Here is a 22778-nt window from a genome sequence, read left to right as displayed (position 1 = left end):
ACAAATTGTTTTAGGGTTCAAATTAATGTTACCCGTTAACATATTCACATACCTTTCCTTGCTTCACATATTAAGCTTTCACAATTATTTCTTATACTCTCTATAATATTCCTGGTTATTAACTGAATCTTTCTATTTGTCAGAAACGTCCTTTTCTGCTTTATTAAAGCATTTCTTTCCTTTTGTCACCAAGGACACATTAGTTTTGATTGCTCTATCTTTCTGCTGAATGGATTATGCCAAGTTTGAGTCCAAACTCTCTCTTCTCTGAATGCTCTCCATTGCTCCATTACTATTTTATTCTGCAAAGGCCAGTTGTGCATTTCAGCTTTGATAGTTTCTGGTTGTTTTCCATAATTCCTTTAAATTGAATAATGTTGCAGTCAGTTAGCTCAGTGATGATCTAATGGATACAATCCACCTGCCCTACTTTATTTCCAGGTACTAGACCCTACTTGGTTTCCTTCCTTGTTGGACTGGAACCATATTGATCCAGATCTCTTCGTACCCCGTCAAACATTTCTTCCTGTTATACAGAAGTTGTAATCTTATACTACCCTTAATGAAGTAAAACTTCCCAAAGTACAGGAGTGGAATCAGACAAAAATTGACACAAAGCAAGTAAGCAGAATCGAAAGCTTGAACAAAGCTGGAAACTGAAGGCAGCATATTAAATGGAGGACACAGAGTGCAGAGAGGTTTAAGAAGGGAATTCCGGAGCTTAGCACCTGGACAACTGGAAGCTATGGCAGCCAATTTTGAGACAAAAGAAATAGAGGATGTACAAGAGGCCAGAAGTGGAGGAACACAGGACTTATGAAGAGTTGTAGGGCTGGAGGCTACAGATAGGGAAGGGCAAGGGCATGGCCACGGAGGGGTTTGAAGACAAGGGTGAATATTTTAAAATCGAGACTTTGGAAGACTAGATGTCAATGTAGGTGAGATCAGAAATGGTAGCATAGTGGTTATAGCATTAGTAATACAGAGGTCTGGATTAATATGAGAGTCTGCAAGCCCACTGCGCTCCCTGTGGCCTGTTGTTTTAACTCTCCACCTTGGTTGATCTGATTTTAACCTCAACACCACATTCCCACTTACCCTGATAACTTTTCACCCCTTTTCTCTTCAAGAATCTATCTGCCTCTGCTTTAAAAGTATTCAAAGTCTCTGCTTCCATCCACTTTTAAGGAAAAGATTTCTAAAGACTCACGACTCTCAGAGAAAACATTTTTCCTCATCTCTACCTTATCAACGACCCCTAGTTCTAGATTCTCCGACAAGAGGAAACATCCTTTTCACATTCTTGTCAAGACTCCTCAGGATCTTTCATATTTAAATCAAGTCACTTCTTACTCTTCTACACTCCAGCGGATACAAACCTAGCCTGTTCAGCCTTTCCTCATGAGACAACTCACCTGTTCCAGGTATTAGTCTAGTAAAGCTTCTCTGAACTGCTTCCAACGCATGTGTACCTTTCCTTAAACAAGGAGACCGATACCGTAAGCAGTACTCCAGATGTGGTCTCACCAATGCCCTGTATAACTGAAGCATAACCTTCCTACTTTTGGATTAAATTCCCCTGGGAAATTGTAACATCCTATTGGTTTTCCTAGTTACTTGCTGTACTTGTGGCACAGTGGTTAGCACTGCTGCATCACAGTTCCAGGGACTCGGGTTCTATACTGGCCTTGGGTGACTGTGTGGAGTTTGCACATTCTCCCTGTGTTTTGTGTGTTTCCTCATGGTGTTGCGATTTCCTCCACAGTCTAAAGATGGGCAGGTTAAGTGGGTTGGCTATGCTAAATTGCTCCTTAGTGTCCAAAATGTACAGGTTAGGTGGGGTTACAGGGATTGCATGGGGGAGTGGGCCTATGTAGAATTCTCTTTCAGAAGGTCGGTGCAGACTCGATGGGCCAAAAGGCCTCCTTCTGCACTGTAGGGATTCTATGATACCTGCTTACTAACCTTTTGCAATTCATGAACTATGACATTCAGCTCCTTCTGCATCTCAGAACTCTGCAATCTCTCACTATTTAGATAATACACTTCTCTTTTATTCTTTCTGTCAAAATGGACAATTTCACATTTTTCCACATTATACTCCGTTTGCCAAATCTTTGCCCACTCACCTAAACTATTTATGTCCTTTTGTAACCTCCTTGTGTCTGAGCACTGAACTTTCATCGTTCTCTATTTATTCTCCAGTTTCCCCGAGTTCAACTTGCCCATCAAAACACCTTGTGTCCCTCGACCCTTTCCCCACTAAACAGCTGACTACCATCCAACTACCCTTCTGAGATCCCTGGTTAGCTGACAGTTAACTGTTCTCGCCCTCTCTTTCAAATCTGCTGACACAAAACCTTCCCCCAAAAAATCCCGAAAAACCAGTCCTTGAAAATTACTTTCCTTTCTTTTCCAGAGTCGTTGAGCATGCCTCCCAAATTCATGTTTAGCCTACTTTGAACTCCAAGTCTGAAGTCATCTAGCCAGTCAAATTTCTACCCCTGCCATAGTACTGAAATGGCTGTCAAAGTCACAAATAACATACTTTGCAACTGTGACAGAGATAAACTATTCAGCCTCATCCTGGCTGCAGCTTTTGTCACTGTTGACCATGACATTTTCCTCCAACGCCCTGCCACCTACATTCAGCTGGGTGGACTGTCCTTACTTATTTTCACTCTAATCTTCCTAATGTCAGCTAAAGAATCACCTGAAATAGCTTCTCTTCCCACTTTGCACCAATATCTCTGTTCTCAAGGTTCTATCCTTGACACCCTCCTACTTCTGATCTCCATGTTGTCCTTGGCGATGTTATCCAAAAACATCAACTGTTTTCACATTTACTTTGATGATACTCAGCTCTAGATCATCGCTATCTCTCTCGACTCATCCACTGTCTCTACATTATCAAACTGCTTGCCCAACATCCAGTACTGACTGAGCAGAAATTTCTTTCAATTATATAATGCAGTGATCAAACTCGTTGCATTTAGTCCCCGCTACAAACTCTGTTTGTAGCCTTAGGCAAAACCCTACGCACCAACTCCATCCCTCTCCCTAACAAATGTCGAAGGCTAAACCAGATTGTTCACAACTTTGGTGACATATCTGACCTGAAGTTTTACATAAGTCTACATAGCTGTGCAACGCCTCGCTAATATTGCCCCATTCTGCCCTGCCTCTGCTGCTGGAAACCTCATCTGTGCCTTTGCTATGGCTAGACTTGATTATTCCAAGAAACTCTTACTGGCTTCCCCCATTTTCCTCTGTATACTCAAGGCATCCAAAATTCTGCTGCCATTGTTCTTATCCACACCAAGTTCCATTCACCCATCACCTCTTTGGTCACCTCCTTTGACTCCCAGTTAAGGAACACCTCGATTTTAAAATTATCATTCTTGTTTTGAAATCCTTCCAAGACCTCAACCCTCCTTATCTATGCAACCTATTCCCACCTCACACCCTGAAATATCTGTACTCCTCTAATTCCGGTCTCTTGAGTATCACCAATTTTAATCATTACACCAATGGTGGCTACACCTTCTACTGGGGGCAGAAATATGATGGGCTAGCCCAGTTTTTTGAGAGTGCTTAAAGCCTTTAGGACCATAGGAACATTGGGACTGGAGTAGGCCAATTGGCCTCTCGAGCCTGCTGTTATTTAACTAGATTATGGCTGACCATCTACCTCAATGTCATCTTCCCACGCTATTCCCTTAATGTCACCAGTATCCAGAAATCTATCCCACTTCCGCTTTGAACCTTCGCAATGACTGAACCTCCGTAGCCCTCTGAGGTAGAGAATTCCAAACACTTATCACCCTCTGACTGAAGAAATTGTTTCTCAACTCAGTCCTAAATGGCCTACCTCTTATTTTGAGACGCTATTCCCCTAGTTCTGGATCCCCCCCAACCATGGAATGCATTCTTTCAATATCTACCCCATAAGAATTTTGTACATCTCAATGAGGTCATGGCTCATTCTTTTAAATGCTAGAGAATACAGGCCCAGTCTCCTCAATCTGTCCTCATAGGACAAACCCGCCATCCCAGATCCCAGAGATTGGTCTGGTGAACCATCATTGGACTCCCTTTGTGGCCAGTATATCCTTCCTTAGGTAAGGAGTCCAAAACTGCATTCCAGGTGTGGTCTGACCAAAGCTCTATACAACTATAGCAAGACTTCCTTATTCCTGGACTCAAATCCCCTTAGCAATAAAGGCCAACAAACCATTTGCTTTCTGAATTGCTTGCTGAACCTGTATGTTAGCTTTCACTAACTTAAGAACAAGAACGCCCAGTCCTCCTTGGATATTTTTCAACATTATATTCCTTCTTGGCCATTCACTAAATGTTCCTGGAATCTCTTTGCATCCTCCTTGCAACTCACATTCCAACCAAATTTTGTGTCATCAGCAAACTGTGAAATGCTACATTTGGTTCCCACATCTAAATCGTTGATAATGTGAAAAATGTTAAACTATATTTTAGTAAACAAATGTAAATAAGTTTTATGAAAAGTGATTTAGAATTTTGTTTAATCTTGCTTCAAAGCTATAAATCTAAGAATACAATTGAGAGTGATTTGATTAATTCATATTATAAATGCTAACTTAGAATGCATTCAGAATGATAGACTTCTCACAGCACAGAAAGAGGCCATTTGGCTTAGTGTGTCCATGCTGGTTCTCAGCAAAAGCAGTTCAACTAGCCCCACTTTCCCAGCCCTTTCCCCATAGTCCTGAAAATTTACCTAATATTGCCATTATTTATTTTGTTAATTATCTTAAATTAATGTCCTCTGGCAACCTTCCAGCCAATGGAAACAGTTTCTTTTTTGCTTAGAACCCTTATGATTTTGAACACCTTTTCTCAAAGGAGAACAACCCCAGCTTTTACAATCTACCCACATAACCGAAATCCCTCATCCCTGGAATGTTTATCGTAAAACTTCTCTGCACCCTCTTTAAAATCTTCACATCCTTCCTAAAGTGTGGTGCCCAGAATTAGACATAAAACTCCAGTTGAGGACAAACCAGACCTCTAATTTAAAATCATTTAATTAAAATGATCCGTTAATTTAATTATTTCAAGCAATAATTTCCCACTTTGCAAATTTGAAACTATTTGTTGATTCATCACGGACAGCACATTCTGACGTTCACATTTATCTGTACGTGCAGTCACTGGAAGTTGTTGTGTCTTTCACTACATGATGGTGGATGGTATTAGCCTCACTTATTTTTAGAACAGGATCTGGTCCATAGCATCACAGTAAACTAATTAATGTGCACAGAAATTAAGCACTATGCATTCATATTTATATACTGTTACTGATATATTAGTTCAATATGCTGATAGTTTTATTTCATACTGGGTTCTTTTTTTGGTCCAATTATCTCTAAAAAGAAATTGGCCTTTTGTGCCAATATGTCCCATTCATTGACAGCTTCTGACCTGTTAAGACTAAATTTACCAGAAGCAATCATTAAATTATCTCTAAAATCACGAATCATATATTGGAACATTACTTACCTATTGTTACATCACCCTTTATTTCACTTTCAACACAGACAACAGCTCCAGCTGCAATTTTAACACTGGACAAAAACATTTTTATTAGTGAAGAATACATAGTGTGATTGAACAAGATAAATACAAGTTTCACATCATCCAGGTAAATAGTGAATTATACCAATTATGGAACTGCTCAAAACTATTGGCTATTATACAATCACTAACGATTGTTAAATGTGTTAATTGCAAGTGTTAATTTTCCCCCCCACTTATTTTGTCTCGAAGAAAATTATTTTATTATACTTTAATATTAATATAATGTGTGCAAAAGAGACGAATGGCAGATGTTGTAGCTACTGCAACACCTGTAGAACGGTGCTTGTGGAAGGAGAACAGACTCCAGAAATGATGGAAAAGGGGACCAGGGTGTAGCAGAGGGAAGTGCTGAAGAGAAAGTAGATAATTCTCAGTTTTCATTTCAAGTTACCGAACAATTAAAAATGAAATAGAGGAGGAGGTTTGGAGACAGTTGAGAGTTACACAAGAACACGGACAACAGTATTAAACAATTTTAACTATCCTGAGGGGACTAGAATAAAGTTACTTCTTTATTGTAGTCAAATGTCAAATTGGGAAACACTTCCTACATCCATGTCAGCCCCAATATCCTGATATATTCAGATCAGCTGACCCTTCCAACTGCAATCTCTCATCGTCCTCGCCCATCTCAGAATCTTCTCCTGGAACTTATGCATTTGGACTATCGCCGCCTGCGGTGGCTCCCCAGCTCTCGGCCTCTGCCGTAGCGATCAGTGTGTCTGGTCCACCTTGGGGTTCTCTTGCAGACCCCTCATCAACCAGCTTCGCAAACATTATTGAAATGTAGACTGTGGCACTCGTTCCCTCCACCCCTTCCGTTAAATTCTGCCATCTGGAACGACTCTCATGATTGTCCACCTTTGGCTTCAACGCCATACAGGCCGTTCCCAATATAGCCACCGCGGTCTCCAGCTCCACAATCCGATCGCTGTGATCCGTTACCATCTTTTCCACCTCATGGATTGTTGCACCTAGCGATTCCAGGTGCTTTTCAACCCACTCTAAAGTCCCGCGAAGAGGGGCAACTGCTCGCTGCTCCTGCAATCGCCTTGGTCCAGTGCTCTTCCGCCTTTAGCCAATGCTGCCAAAGCTACCCCTTAATCAACATCATCAACTACTCCACAGGCAGTGGGGTGGACGGCAACTCCGCCATGCTTTCTGTTACTGCGCCACGCAGATCCTCCACCTCTGGAGCCACTGCCTTATTCGATCTCTGACGGGCGCGGTAACCCATCGACATTCCACTTCGGAGGGGAATTCAACTGCCACCACTTATTTTTCACAATCGCCAATAAAAGGGGCATTAACCAGGCAAAAAGGGGGACTTCCGGGTGCGGCGATGACCAGCTAAGTCGCACGTTTCGGCAGCTCCCGGTGGAACGGACTTTTGGGCTCTTAATAAGAGCCCCAACGGCAATTTTAACGGCTAAAAGCACTGTGCGGTAAACCAGAAGGGAATCCCCCCTGGATACGGATGGAAAAAGGAGAGGAAAGTGGCCGGATTGCGGTGGATCCTTTAGAGCAGCGACAAGGAAGGCAAGCAAAAACCAAGATGGCGTCGGAAGGTGACAGTTTAATATGGGGCCCTGAACAACACGAGTTTTTGAAACGCTGCGTGGAAGAGCTTAAAAAGGAGATGAAGAAGGAGCTGTTGGCCCCGATATTACAGGCGATTGAAGGGCTAAAAGATGAGCAAAAGACCCAGGAGCGGGAGCTTCGGGTCGTGAAGGCAAAGGCTGCCGAGAACGAGGACGATATACAGGGCCTGGTGGTGAAGGCGGAGATGCACGAGGCACACCATAAACGATGTGTGGAAAGGCTGGAGGTGCTGGAGAATAATGCGAGGAGGAAGAATTTAAGGATTCTTGGTCTTCCTGAAGGTGCAGAAGGGGCGGACGTCGGGGCATATGTGAGCACGATGCTGCACTCGTTGATGGGATCGGAGGCCCCGACGGGTCCGCTGGAGGTGGAGGGAGTCTACCGAGTTATGGCACGAAGACCGAGGGCTGGAGAAATTCCTCGAGCCATAGTGGTGAGATTCCTCCGTTTTAAGGACAGAGAGATGGTCCTAAGATGGGCAAAGAAAACTCGGAGCAGTAGATGGGAGAACGCGATGATCCGCGTATATCAAGACTGGAGTGCGGAGGTGGCGAGAAGGAGGGCGAGCTTTAATCGGGCCAAGGCGTTGCTTCATAAAAAGAAGATCAAATTTGGAATGCTGCAGCCGGCAAGACTGTGGGGTCACATATCAAGGGAAGCACCACTACTTTGAAACGGCGGATGAGGTGTGGACATTTATTGTTGAAGAGAAATTGGAATGAGTGGGTTATTAAAAAAGAACGTTCGAGACAAAAGTGGTGGGGCGAATATGGGGGGCGAAGAGGGGGGGGGGGGGGGGGAAAGGGGGGAGAGATGATTTTTATGTTGTTAATCCTGCGACCCGGTAACTTTTCTCTCTTCCACAGGTTGTGGGGGAGGGAGGAAGGGAGGTGGAGGAGTTGGGGGCGTTGGCCATTGGGGGCGGGGTCAAAAGGGAAGCGCGGGCTTTGTTCCCGCGCTATGATAATTATGGCGGGAATAGGGAAGCAGGAAGGAGGGGGCGTCGCACGGTGCGAGCCGAGGTCACGGGGGGGAAGCCGAGGTCGGCCAGAGTTTGCTGACTTCCGGGAGCAACATGGGGGGTGTAACTACGCTAGTGGGGCATCTAGCGGGGGGGGGGGGGGGGATTTACTGGGTTGCTGCTGCTGGGGAGAAGGGGGAGCTGGTATGGGGTGGGGTGGGTGGGGCACCGCCTGGGGGGGACACAGCTGCGTGGGAAACGGGTGAGGAGCTGGGTAAAAGGGGATGGCTAATCGACAAGGGGGGGGGGGGGGTGTAAAGAGCCCCCCAACCCGGCTGATCACCTGGAATGTGAGAGGGCTGAACGGGCCGATAAAGATGGCACGGGTACTCGCACACCTAAAGAAACTTAAGGCAGATGTGGTTATGTTACAGGAGACGCATTTGAAACTGATAGACCAGGTTAGACTACGCAAAGGATGGGTGGGGCAGGTGTTTCATTCGGGGCTAGATGCGAAAAACAGGGGGGTGGCTATATTAGTGGGGAAGCGGGTAATGTTTGAGGCAAAGACCATAGTGGCGGATAGTGGGGGCAGGTACGTGATGGTGAGTGGCAAATTACAGGGGGAGGCAATGGTCTTAGTGAACGTATATGCCCCGAACTGGGATGGTGCCAACTTTATGAGGCGCATGTTAGGGCGTATCCCGGACCTAGAGGTGGGGAAGTTGGTAATGGGTGGAGATTTTAACACGGTGCTGGAACCAGGGCTGGACAGATCGAGGTCCAGGACTGGAAGGAGGTCGGCAGCAGCCAAAGTGCTTAAAGACTTTATGGAGCAGATGGGAGAAGTAGACCCATGGAGATTTAGTAGACCTAGGAGTAAGGAGTTTTCGTTTTTCTCCTATGTCCACAAAGTTTATTCGCGAATAGACTTTTTTGTTTTGGGTAGGGCGCTGATCCCGAAGGTGAGGGGGACGGAGTATACGGCCATAGCTATTTCGGATCACGCTCCACATTGGGTGGACTTGGAGATAGGGGTGGAAAAAGAACGGCGTCCACCCTGGAGAATGGACATGGGACTAATGTCGGATGAGGGTGTGTGTCTAAGGGTGAGGGGGTGTATTGAAAAGTACTTGGAACTCAATGATAATGGGGAGGTCCAGGTGGGAGTGGTCTGGGAGGCGCTGAAGGCAGTGGTTAGAGGGGAGCTGATATCAATCAGGGCACATAAAGGAAAGCAGGAGAGTAGGGAACGGGAGCGGTTGCTGCAAGAACTTCTGGAGGGTGGACAGGCAATATGCGGAGGCACCGGAGGAGGGACTGTACAGGGAAAGGCAAAGGCTACACGTAGAATTTGATTTGCTGACTACGGGTACTGCAGAGGCACAGTGGAGGAAGACACAGGGTGTACAATACGAATATGGGGAGAAGGTGAGCAGGTTGCTGGCCCACCCATTGAGGAAAAGGGGAGCAGCGAGGGAAATAGGGGGAGTGAGGGATGAGGAGGGAGAGATGGAGCGGGGAGCGGAGAGAGTGAATGGAGTGTTCAAGGCATTCTATGAAAGATTATATGAAGCTCAGCCCCCGGATGGGAAGGAGAGAATGATGTGTTTTCTGGACCAGCTGGAATTTCCTAAGGTGGAGGAGCAGGAGAGGATGGGACTGGAAGCACAGATCGAAATGGATGAAGTAGTGAAAGGAATTAGGAGCATGCAGGCGGGGAAGGCTCCGGGACCGGATGGATTCCCAGTTGAATTTTACAGGAAATACTTGGACTTGCTCGCCCCGCTACTGATGAGAACCTTTAATGAGGCAAGGGAAAGGGGACAGCTGCCCCCGACTATGTCAGAGGCAACGATATCGCTTCTCCTAAAGAAAGAAAAAGACCCGCTGCAATGCGGGTCCTATAGGCCTATCTCCCTCCTGAATGTAGACGCTAAGATTCTGGCCAAGGTAATGGCAATGAGGATAGAGGATTGTGTCCCGGGGGTGGTCCATGAGGACCAAACTGGGTTTGTGAAGGGGAGACAGCTGAATACGAATATACGGAGGCTGCTAGGGGTAATGATGATGCCCCCACCAGAGGGGGAAGTGGATGTAGTGGTGGCGATGGATGCCGAGAAAGCATTTGATAGAGTGGAGTGGGATTATTTGTGGGAGGTGTTGAGGAGATTTAGCTTTGGAGATGAGTATATTAGATGGGTACAGCTGCTGTATAGGGCCCCGATGGCGAGCGTGGTCACGAATGGACGGGGGTCTGCATATTTTCGGCTCCATAGAGGGACGAGGCAGGGATGTCCTCTGTCCCCATTATTGTTTGCACTGGCGATTGAGCCCCTGGCAATAGCACTGAGGGGTTCCAGGAAGTGGAAGGGAGTACTCAGGGGAGGAGAAGAACACCGGGTATCTCTGTATGCGGACGATTTGTTGTTGTATGTGGCGGACCCGGCGGAGGGGATGCCAGAGATAATAGGGATACTTGGGGAGTTTGGAGAATTTTCAGGATATAAACTGAACATGGGGAAAAGTGAGTTGTTTGTGGTGCATCCAGGGGGCAGAGCAGAGAAATAGAGGACTTACCGCTGAGGAAGGTAACAAGGGACTTTCGCTACTTGGGGATCCAGATAGCCAAGAATTGGGGTACATTGCATAGGTTAAATTTAACGCGATTGGTGGAACAGATGGAGGAGGACTTCAAGAGATGGGACATGGTATCCCTGTCACTGGCAGGGAGGGTGCGGGCGGTTAAAATGGTGGTCCTCCCGAGATTCCTTTTTGTGTTTCAGTGCCTCCCGGTGGTGATCACGAAGGCTTTTTTCAAAAGGATTGAGAAGAATATCATGAGTTTTGTGTGGGCCGGGAAGACCCCGAGAGTGAGGAGGGGATTTTTGCAGCGTAGTAGGGACAGGGGGGGGCTGGCACTACCGAGCCTAAGTGAGTACTACTGGGCCGCCAATATTTCAATGGTATGTAAGTGGATGGGAGAAGAGGAGGGAGCGGCGTGGAAGAGATTGGAGAGGGCGTCCTGTAGGGGGACTAGCCTACAAGCTATCGTGCCGTTGCCGTTCTCACCGAAGAAATACACCACAAGCCCGGTGGTGGTGGCTACTCTGAAAATCTGGGGGCAGTGGAGATGGCATAGGGGTAAGACGGGAGCCTCGGTGTGGTCCCCGATAAGAAATAACCATAGGTTTGCTCCGGGGAGAATGGATGGGGGATTTGGAACATGGCAAAGAGCAGGAGTAACACAATTGAGAGATCTGTTTGTAGATGGGACGTTTGCAAGTCTGGGAGCGCTGACCGAAAAATATGGGTTGCCCCAAGGGAATGCATTCCGGTATATGCAACTGAGGACTTTTGCGAGGCAACAAGTGAGGGAATTCCCGCAGCTCCCGACGCAGGAGGTGCAGGACAGAGTGATCTCAAAGACATGGGTGGGGGACGGTAAGGTATCAGACATATATAGGGAAATGAGGGACGAGGGGGAGATTACGGTAGATTTGCTGAAAGGGAAATGGGAAGAGGAGCTGGGGGAGGAGATTGAGGAGGGGCTGTGGGCTGATGCCCTAAGTAGGGTAAACTCATCGTCCTCGTGTGCCAGGCTAAGCCTGATACAATTTAAGGTGTTACACAGGGCGCATATGACTGGAGCACGGCTCAGTAAATTTTTTGGAGTAGAGGATAGGTATGCGAGATGCTCGAGAAGCCCAGCGAATCACACCCACATGTTCTGGTCATGTCCGGCACTACAGGGATTTTGGGTGGGGGTGACAAAGGTGCTTTCGAAGGTGGTGGGGGGTCCAGGTCGAACCAAGCTGGGGGTTGGCTATATTCGGGGTTGCAGAGGAGCCGGGAGTGCAGGAGGCGAAAGAGGCTGATGTTTTGGCCTTTGCGTCCCTAGTAGCCCGGCCAGGATACTGTTGATGTGGAAGGAAGCCAAGCCCCCGGGTGTGGAGAACTGGAAAAATGACATGGCAGGGTTTATAAAGTTGGAACGGATTAAGTTCGTCCTAAGGGGATCGGCTCAAGGGTTCACCAGGCGATGGCAACCGTTCGTCGAATACCTCACAGAAAGCTAGAAGGAATGGAAAAGAAGAAGACAGCAGCAGGAACCCGGGGGGGGGGGGGGGGCGGGGAGAGGGGTAGGAACCAGAAGGACTCTCAGGGATGTTAGTGTATATGTATAATATGTATAGGTTGTTGTTATAGGTAATTGTATATTGGACTGATAAATTGTATTTTTGGAGAGTATTTATTTGGGACAAGGCAGTTGCCATTTGGTTTGTTTTTTAATTTCGATGTTGTTTGTATATTATTTATTTCTTGCTTAAAACTGGCCATTGTTATTTATATTGTTATATTACTGTGTAAAGGATACACAATGTACTGTCATGGTTGGCCAAAAATTTTGAACAAAATATATTTAAAAAAAAAACAGGCAAAAAGGGCTGAAACCAAAGCCTCCACAGCTCATGGCCATCATCAGAAGACCCAGAAAGTAGATTACTGTTAAAGGGAGTGCAGCAAATGTTCACCAGACATGTTCTGGGGACGGCAAGAGTATTCTATGAAGAACGATTGGGAAAATTGGGTCTGTATTCTCCAGAGTATCAAAAAATGAGAGGTGATCTCATTGAAACCGACAAAATACCTAAAGAACAGACAGGGTAGTTGTAGATATTTCCCTTGTTTAGGGAGTCTAGAATGAGGGGGCGCAATTTCAAAATATGGGAGATGCCACTTAGAACTGAGATGAGGAGAAATTTATTTTCACAGAGGGTTGTGAATCTTTGGAATTTGTTACCCTGGAGACTTCTGAAAGTTGTCATTGTATATGTTCAAAGCAGAGATTGATAGATTTATCAATAATGTAAAGGGTAATGGAGATAGTGGGTGTAAAGACTTTGAAGTGTCCGATCAGTCATGATTGTATTAAATGACATGCAGGCTCGATGGGCCAAATTGCCTACTCCTGTTCTTATGAGAGATAGTATAATAACAAAACTTGTACTAATATGTCACCTTTAAAGCAATAAAATGTTCCAGCGAACATCACAAAGTATGTTAAAGCAAAATGAGCCCATAAGGCCATGTTAGGGCAATGATCAAAAGCTTAGCCAAATTTGTAGGTTTTAAGGAGTGTCTTAAGGAAAGAGACATAACAAGGCAGAAGGGTTTAGGGTTGGGATTACAGAGCATAGGGCCTTGGTTGCTAAGGCACAGCCACTAATGGTGAAGTACCAATGTCCAAAAAAGTTAACTCTGTTTCTCGCCACAGATGCTGCTAGATCTACTGAGTTTTTCCAGCACTTTGTTTTCGAAAGTAATTATATTGTCTGTGAGGCACTGTTATTCTTGAAACATGTAAGGTGCTATATAAATGCAAGTTCTTCTAAGGCGACATTTCTGTACTCTGAGCCTTCCCTCCGTTCAGAGTAGCAGTTTTGGGGGTATCTGTACTCCCATAGTTTCTTCCTCACCATGACCCGACCCGATCCCCTCTCTCCCTTCCTCCTGGTCCTGCTCCATCCCTCACCCCTACCTACCCCCACACCCCTGATGCCAAACAAAAATGACATTTAAAGATACCAATACTTAATCATCTTACGAAACAGTCCACTCTGCAAACTTCTCTCGGGATTCAGACCTGGCACCCTTTTGTTCTATTTACCTTTTCTGGGTTGGTTTTCCCGTCACAATCTCCATCTTGACACTCGGCAATGGAAGCGCGCCTGTGCACCAACCTCTAACTGCTCAGCACCGGTGCGCCTGCGCAGCAACCGGCACCGCAGTCTGCCGGGAGCGCTGGCTCAGCACTGACGCGCTTGCGCATTACTCGGGAGGAGTTGGGAACACTCGCTCAGCGGTGACTCGCGCACTAGGGGCACCAACGGCACCCTGGTCTGCTGGGAGGAGTCAGTACGCGTGCTGAGGTTTAGTTGGAAGCGTGTTTCGTCCAAACCGTTCTGTGATGAGAAGATAAATATAGGAAAGGCAATTTGGCTCATTTTTAGTATACAATCCAAAAAGAGCCTACAGCCCTCTTGTTGCCGGTTTTAATCGTTTCTTAAATAAAATTGAGATGGGCAGACAGTTAGCAAAGACTGCGATAGGACAGGTTTGTCAGAATGTTACCAGGAATGAGAGACTTCAGTAATATGGAGAAGCTGGAATTGTTCTTCAGAGCAGAGAAGGTAAGAAATAGAGAAATTCAAATTATTTAAGTTCCTCCACGTTTTCTGATAAAGTGTTCCAGTGTACTAAGTGAATAATGCCACAGACTCCACAGGTTTTAAACAACAACTTTACAGTACAAGGTCTGAAAGATAAAGTAATCTTGTTGATGTGCAATCAATATACTCGAGGCGAAGGTATTCAGTAACTGAAGCTTTAATGCACTAGAACTGATCCCCAGCAGCTTCCTTACAGAAGTGAAGGCTGCTGGGATGGCACCATCTCTTATACCCCGCCTTCAGGGCGGAGCTACTTCACACAGCCAATGGTAGACTCCAAGGTCTCAACCAATAGCGTCGGCCTCAGGTACCGCAATACCTGGTATTACCACATTCACCCCCTGTTAAGAAGGAGTCCGGCGGGGGCGGGGTGGTGGCCAGTGAAAAAAAAATAGCCCTTCACATGGTAGGATCAGGTATTGAGGCACCGTACAGTTGAGGATTCGATCAAAATGTTCATTTATTGTGAGAGTCAGGGTGAAGCAATAAGTCGCTCTGGTGGCCTGGTCGTCCTCCTGGAGCGTCGGAGCTTCGGTGGTGAAACTGGTGTAGGTCTCGGTGGTTGCGACTCCGGGAGCATGGTTTTGGCCTCCTCGGCAGCTTCGTCACCCCTGGGCGCCGCTGTTGGGGCAAGCGGTTGGCCTGGGGGGGAAAAACCTTTGTCACCCCTGGGCGGCGCTGTTGGGGCAAGCGGTTGGCCTGGGGGGGGGGGGGAAACCTGTAGGGGGCGCCGATGAGTGGCCGGGCCAGGGCCGGAGTGGCGGGAGTACTGAGCCCTCCCACTGCTGCGGGGGGTGGTGGAGGTGGGGGTAATGGGTCAGGGGCGCGTGGGGTTCCGGCGGGCGCTAGGTCCCGAAGGGAGACTGTGTCTTGTCTGCCGTCGGGGAACGCCACGTAGGCATACTGCAGGTTAGCGTGCAGCAGGTGGACCCTCTCAACCAACGGGTCCGACCTGTGCACTCGCACGTGCTTCCGAAGCAGGATGGGTCCGGGTGTTGCTAGCCAGGTTGGGAGCGAGGTCCCGGAGGAGGACTTCCTGGGGAAGACAAGAAAACCCTCGTGAGGTGTCTGATTTGTGGCAGTACAGAGCAGTGACCGGATGGCATGAAGGGTCACCGGGAGGACTTCTTGCCAGCGGGAGACTGGGAGATCCCTAGACCGGAGGGCCAGTAAGACGGTCTTCCAGACCGTTCCATTCTCCTTCTCTACCTGCCCGTTTCCCCGGGGGTTGTAACTGGTCGTCCTGCTCGAGGCGATGCCTTTGCTGAGCAGGAATTGACGCAGTTCGTCGCTCATAAAGGAGGACCCCCCTATCGCTGTGTATGTACCCGGGGAAACCGAACAGTGTAAAGACACCCTGGTGGGCCTTGATGACGGTGGTTGTGGTCATGTCTGGGCAGGGGATGGCGAAGGGGAACCGGGAGTATTCGTCAATCACGTTCAGGAAATACGTGTTGCGGTTGGTGGAAGGGAGGGGACCTTTGAAATCCATGCTGAGGCGTTCAAAGGGACGGGAAGCCTTTATCAGGTGTGCCCTCTCTGGCCGGTAGAAGTGCGGTTTGCACTCCACGCAGATTTGGCAGTCCCTGGTGACTGTCCTGACCTCCTCGATGGAATAGGGCAGGTTGCGGGTCTTAACGAAGTGGAAGAAACGAGTGACCCCCTGGTGGCAGAGGTCCTCGTGGAGGGCACGGAGACGGACCGCACAAGTGCCGCGGGACAGGGCATCAGGAGGCTCATTGAGCTTCCTCGGATGGTACACGATCTCGTAGTTGTAGGTGGAGAGTTCTATCCTCCACCGCAAGATCTTGTCGTTCTTAATCTTGCCCCGCTGTGCATTATCGCACATGAAGGCAACCGACCGTTGGTCTGTGAGGAGGGTGAACCTCCTGCCAGCCAGGTAATGCCTCCAATGTCTCACAGCCTCTACTATGGCCTGGGCCTCCTTTTCGACCGAGGAGTGGCGGATTTCGGAAGGATGGAGGGTACGGGAAAAGAAAGCCACGGGCCTGCCCGCTTGGTTGAGGGTGGCCACCAGAGCTACATCGGACGCATCGCTCTCGACCTGGAAGGGGAGGGACTTGTCGATAGCGCGCATCGTGGCCCTTGCAATGTCTGCTTTGATGCGGCTGAAAGCATGGCGGGCCTCTGTCGACAGAGGGAAGGTCGTGGACTGGATTGAGGTCGGGCTTTGCGTAGTTCGGGACCCACTGAGCGTAATAGCTGAATAACCCGAGGCAGCGTTTCAGGGCCTTTGGGCAGTGTGGGAGGGGGAACTCCATAAGGGGGCGCATGCGTTCGGGGTCAGGGCCTATAACTCCGTTCCGCACTACGTAGCCAAGGATGGCTAGGCAGTCGGTGCGGAACACGCATTTATCCTTATTGTACGTGAGGTTAAGGATTTTTGCAGTCTGGAGGAATTTACGGAGGTTGGCGTCGTGGTCCTGCTGATCATGGCCGCAGATGGTGACGTTATCCAGATACGGAAATGTTGCGCGTAAGCCGTACCGGTCAACCATTCGGCACATCTCTCACTGGAAGACCGAGACCCCATTAGTGACACTGAAGGGAACCCTTAAGAATTGGTAGAACCGCCCATCTGCTTCGAAGGCAGTGTACTTGCAGTCACTATTACGGAGGGGTAGCTGGTGGTAGGCGGACTTGAGATCCACCGTGGAGAAGACCTTGTATTGCGCAGTCCTGTTTACCATGTCGGCTATATGGGGGAGAGGGTACGCGTCCAGCTGCGTAAACCTGTTGATGGTCTGACTGTAGTCAATGACCATCCTATGTTTCTCCCCGGTCTTTACCACCACTACTTGAGCTCTCCAGGGACTGTTGCTCGCTTCGATGACTCCTTCCCTCAGCAGCCTTTGGACTTCTGACCTGATGAAGGTCCGGTCCTGGGCACTGTACCGTCTGCTCCTGGTGGCGATGGGTTTGCAATCCGTGGTGAGGTTTGCAAACAGGGAAGGCGGGTCGACCTTAAGGGTCGCGAGACCGCAGACAGTAAGGGGAGGTATAGGGCCGCCAAATTTAAAGGTCAGGCTTTGCAGGTGACATTGGAAGTCCAGCCCCAGGAGGGTAGCCGCGCAGAGTTGCGGCAGGACATACAGGCGGAAATTATTGAATTTCCGACCTTGGACAGTGAGGTTCGCCAGGCAGTACTCCTTTATTTCCACCGAATGTGACCCAGAGGCTAGGGAGATCCTTTGGCTTACAGGGTGGGTCACAAGTGAACAGCGCCTTACCGCGTCAGGGTGGACGAAGCTTTCCGTGCTCCCGGAGTTAATCAAGCAGGGCATCTTGCGGCCGTTGACGAGGACTGTCATTGTAGCCTTCGCGAGTGTCCCGGGGCGACTTTGGTCCAACGTCACCAATGCCAGATGAAGCAGCTGCGAGCTCTGGTCGGGCAGCGTGTAGTCAGCCGAGTTGGGGGCCTGGGGCCCCATCCAAGATTGCGTCACCCACGGGTCGCACATGGTGTCCGGGGAACCACAAGTTAGCGGCGGGGATGGACAAAATGGCGGCGCCCACCCGTCCAGCGCGGTGTCTGGGGCGCAAGGTGGCCGCGCCCTTGGGTCGCACGTCGCCCTAGGGAAGGAGCGCTGGTAGGTCGGGGCATGGGGGGGGTTTTGCCGCGGCGGTCCGGAGCCGCCGGAGAGTGCGGCGACGGCGCGGGCCTGACAGACCCCTATGTAGTGGCCCTTCTTGCCGCACCCTTTGCAGGTGACGGTGCGGGCTGGGCAGCGCGCGCGCGGGTGACCTGCCTGCCCGCAGAAAAAGCAGCGGGCTCCGACGGGGTTAGCGGGCTGTCTGATAGCGCAGGCCAGCGGGGTCAGGGGGAAGATGTGGGGGGCTGCCGCAGCGGGGTGCCATGCGGGCCAGGGGGCGGACGCGTAGGCTTGCGCGTTTAGGTATGCGATGTCCATGGACCCAGCCAGGGCCCGTGCCTCTCTGAGCCCAAGTGTGTCCTTCTCCAGGAGACTCCTGCGGATATCAGAGGAGCTCATACCTGCCACAAAAGCAACTCTTATTAAAAGTTCAGTGTGCTCGCTCCCCGAAACTGGTGGGCAGCCACAGCTTTGGCCCAGCACCAGTAGCGCCCGGTAGAAGTCTTCCAGTGATTCCCCAGGGCTTTGCTGCCTCGTAGCGAGCAGGTGGCGAGCGTAGACCTGGTTAACAGGGCAGATGTAGTGTCCTTCCAGTAGTAGGATGGCGGCATCGTAGTTCGCTGCTTCCTCGATAAGGGGATAGATCCCAGGGCTGACCCTTGATCGCTGGAGATGCATTTTCTGGCCTTCAGTGGGCTCACCTCCGGCCGTCTCCAGGTAACCCTTAAAACATGCCAGCCAGTGTTTAAATATAGCGGACTAAACTCACTACAGTGAAACTAAAACAAATGTTAACATGGAAAAGAACAAAGAGAGTGCACAATAACAAGAGACCTCGGTATTTGAACATCTGATGTGTAGGCCTTAGGCAGATACTGTATCTTGGATGAGATAGAGCATAGTGTTCCGGCAGAATACAAATACATTTTCCTGGGAGATTGATTGTAAAGAACACCACATGATGGAAAGTTACCCAAGAAATTTCCTGATTCCATATATTTGGGGAAGGTGCCATTAGATTGGAAAATAGCGAATGAAACTTCTTTATTCAAAGGGCAAGGAGACCGAAGGGGGGAGGCTTTTTAAAAATTATTGCATGGGACATCGGTGCATCAGGCTAGACCGGGTAAGGACAGCAGGGGAGATCTAATAGAAACTTACAAGATAATGCAATGGCTTAGATAGGGTGGACGTAGGGAAGTTGTTTGCATTAGCAGGGGAGACTAGGACCCGGGGGCACAGCCTTAGAATAAAAGGGAGTCACTTTAGAACAGAGATGAGGAGAAATTTCTTCAGCCAGAGAGTGGTGGGTCTGTGGAATTCATTGCCACAGAGGGCGGTGGAGGCCAGGACGTTGAGTGTCTTTAAGACAGAAGTTGATAAATTCTTGATTTCTCGAGGAATTAAGGGCTATGGAGAGAGAGCGGGTAAATGGAGTTGAAATCAGCGATGATTGAATGGTGGAGTGGACTCGATGGGCCGAATGGCCTTACCTCCACTCCTATGTCTTGTGGTCTTATGCAGGAGGAGACTCCGGATGAGCCGGGAAACCGTTGCCCATATCCACCATGTGATAGTACACCTGACACTGCATGGGACTGGGAATGGACACCCTCTCCCTGTGGCCGTCAAGGTGACGGTTGCCCTGAAGCTCTACGCGATGGGATCGTTCCAGTCGCAGAGTGGGGACCTGTCCGGCATCTCCCAGGCATCGGTGCACAGGTGCATCCGTGCAGTGACCGACGCCCTGTACGACATCGCAGAGCGCTACATTCAGTTCCCTGTGGACCGCACCCACCAGGATGCCCGGGCAACAGGCTTCGCTGCCATCGCCTGGATCCCCATGGTCCAGGGGGCGATCGATGGGGTGCACGTCGCCATGCGGCCACCAGCGGATAACAGGGCTATGTTAATGAACAGGAAGGGGACTACTCCATGAACATTCTAGGGGGCATAGGTTTAAGGTGAGAGGGGCAAAGTTTAGAGTAGATGTACGAGGCAAGTTTTTTACGCAGAGGGTAGTGGGTGCCTGGAACTCACTACCGGAGGAGGTAGTGGAGGCAGGAACGATAGGGACATTTAAGGGGCATCTTGACAAATATATGAATAGGATGGGAATAGAAGGATACGGACCCAGGAAGTGTAGAAGATTGTAGTTTAGTCGGGCAGTATGGTCGGCACGGGCTTGGAGGGCCGAAGGGCCTGTTCCTGTGCTGTACATTTCTTTGTTCTTTGTTCTTTGTTCTTTGTATTCAGGTGGTCTGTGGCTGAGGGGCTGGTTGCTGGGCGACAGGGGGTACCCATTACGGTCGTGGCTGATGACGTCTATAGGGAGGCCAGGGATGTGGTCAAGAGGTGCTTAGGGTTGCTGAAGATGCGCTCCAGGTGCCTGGACCGCTTTGGAGGGGCCCTCCAGTACCCGTCGGAGCGGGTCGGCTGCTTCGTTGTGGTCTTCTGCATCCTGCACAATATAGCCCAGCAGAGGGGCGATGTGCTGGAGGCAGTGGGGGAGGAGGGGGAAGGGGAGAACACAACGAACGGCATGCCTCCCCAGATGAGGAGGGGGTGGGGGGGTGGGTCAATGTACGGGACATACGGGCTGGACAGGGATGGGAGGCTGCCCACCGATACCGGCTGGGCCAGCGAGCAAGGGACGAGTTGATAGCCGCATCGTTCTCAGACTATTGGGGGGGGGATTCGCTGGGCATGGGCACGGACAGCACAGTATGGCGCCACCCCACCACCCTCACCCCACCTACTACCAATCACCCGCATGCACACCACCCCTCCATTACACATCCACCTGCGGCACAACGGGCAGGGCTCACATGGTCGCCCGTGGAAGCGGGTCTATTGCATGGCATGGAGGATGATGACAACCCGCTCTGCGATGAGCTCCGGGATCTACAACGTGAGATAATATCTGACCCATGGCCACAGTACCACCCTCCACCTGGGTGGTCCCTGCATGCGTCCTAGACATTGCAGTGCACGGACCCATCGTCTGCTTGGGGACGGGGTTGCGCCTGCAACCCGGGAGGGTTGGGGGCCCACGCCACACTCACCTGAGTCCTATCACCCCTCACATACACTGGCGCTCACTTCCCACCCCACGCATCGGACAGAGCACAGAGGCAGCTTTCGTAGGTGTAGAAGTGAGTTTAATGACAAAAAGTTCAGACACGTGCCCTAGCCCCTATAACTAGTCTGTGCCCTGCACCCATGCCCACTTACTCAGTGCCCGAGGTGTTGTGGTGTTCCGGGACCTCCCCTGCAGGGACAAGGGTCTGCAGGTTCATAGCCATGGAACTCAGGGAGTTGGCCAACCCTGTCTGTGTCTGGGTGACGCCGGCCAGCCCCTGGGCAATGGCGCTGATAACCTCAGTGATGGCCCGCTGAGACAGGGCCGTAGCCTGTTGAGACTGGGCCACGGCGATGAGCGCCTGATGCACGATGAATGACCACTAAAGCGAGGTTGTAGTCCAACTGAAGGCTTTAATAAACTAGATGTTTCCCCCAGCAGCTCAGGTACAGAAAGAAGGCTGCTGGGGCAGCACGGGCTCTTATACCCCGCCTTGCAGTGCGGATCTACCATACAGCTTGACCAAAAGGAAACATACAATATCTACCAATGCTGTTCCAGCATTACCAGGTACCGTAATACCTCTACACAGACTACCACAACGCCTCTGTGATGTTCAGTTGGCTCTGGCTCATGCTGCTGCTAAGAGGGCAGCCATGTCCTGGGCTACGGACGCCGCCTGCACGGAAGGTGCTGCAAGCCGGCCGTCACCCCCGCCACTTGTCCCAGGGTCTCTGACTGCATCGAGTCTATGGGTGGGTGTGGGAACTCCAGGAACCCGGGATCCGTCTGGGCGGCAGCTGGTTGCTGGGGCCTGGCTGCATTCCGACCATCCGGACCCTCGGCGGCTCCTACCTCCACCTGCTGTACCGGGACGGCTGTGCTGTGTGCACCAGTGAGTGTCCCAGAAGCCTCATCGCTAAGGTGACCAACCAAGGTGAGTGTCTCTGCGATGGTGGAGGGTGTAGGAGATAACAGTGGCGTTATGTCGAGGTCCTCATCGGACCCGAAGTCCCGGGTCCCCTGGGGTGTGTGTCCTGTCCGTCTGTCCCCTGTGTTTGGGTGTCCTGTCTGTCCGTCCCCTTTATCTGGGTGTCCTGTCCTTCCGTCCCCTGTGTCTGGGTGTCCTGTCCATCCGTCCCCTGTGTCTGGGTGTCCTGTCCATCCATCCCCTGTGTCTCAGTGTCCGGCATTTGTGTGTCCTATGTGCTGTTGTCATCGGTGTGGGTCCCCTGCGTCATGGTGTCTTGAGTCGAATGGGATGGGGGCTGTTGGTGTGGCTGCCTTCCCCATCGCTGGATGAGTCCCTACGGCGTCGCCGCACTGGCACTGGATGGGGGGCAGCGTACGCCTAATGGCCTGGGTTGATCCCTGGCTCGTGGTCGCCCCGGCACTGGATGGGGGCGGCGTACGCCTGATGGCCCGGGTCGGTCCCTGACTTGTGGTCGCCCTTGCACGGCCTGGGGGCGGGCTGCATCCGCAGGGACAGTGGATCGCTGTGTGGTCCTGCAATACACAATACAGCATGCATGGTTAGACACCCAGACGGGGCTGAGGAGGTGGTGGGAGTAGGGGTGGGTGGGAGGAGGGATGGGTGGGAGGAGTGGGGATTGGGGCGATGGGAGGAGGAGGGGGGATGGGAGGAGGAGGGGGGAAGAGGGGAAGGGGGA

The 22778-nt window shown here is 50.2% G+C and overlaps 2 protein-coding genes across 3 annotated transcripts in view; one reads left to right on the top strand and one right to left on the bottom strand.

The window, feature by feature from the left end:
* dctn6 (dynactin subunit 6) overlaps positions 1-13975 on the bottom strand; it is a 63921-nt gene extending 49946 nt beyond the window's left edge. For both annotated transcript variants that reach the window (XM_072495742.1, XM_072495743.1), the window contains exons 1-2: positions 13851-13975; positions 5539-5603 (exon numbers count right to left, since the gene is read on the bottom strand). In XM_072495742.1, coding sequence (XP_072351843.1) covers positions 5539-5603; positions 13851-13885 — 100 coding nt within the window. In that variant the 5' untranslated portion in view covers positions 13886-13975. The remainder of the gene's footprint in view (positions 1-5538; positions 5604-13850) is intronic.
* A 164-nt stretch (positions 13976-14139) lies between these two features.
* LOC140408489 (scavenger receptor cysteine-rich domain-containing protein DMBT1-like) overlaps positions 14140-22778 on the top strand; it is a 231948-nt gene continuing 223309 nt past the window's right edge. Inside the window, exon 1 of the mRNA XM_072495741.1 lies at positions 14140-14373. The gene's annotated coding sequence lies outside the window, so the exon portion shown is untranslated. The remainder of the gene's footprint in view (positions 14374-22778) is intronic.

This window comes from Scyliorhinus torazame, chromosome 3 (genome assembly GCF_047496885.1).
Source record: "Scyliorhinus torazame isolate Kashiwa2021f chromosome 3, sScyTor2.1, whole genome shotgun sequence".
NCBI classification, from domain to species: Eukaryota; Metazoa; Chordata; class Chondrichthyes; order Carcharhiniformes; family Scyliorhinidae; genus Scyliorhinus; species Scyliorhinus torazame.
This window is presented reverse-complemented; position numbering and strand designations above follow the sequence as displayed.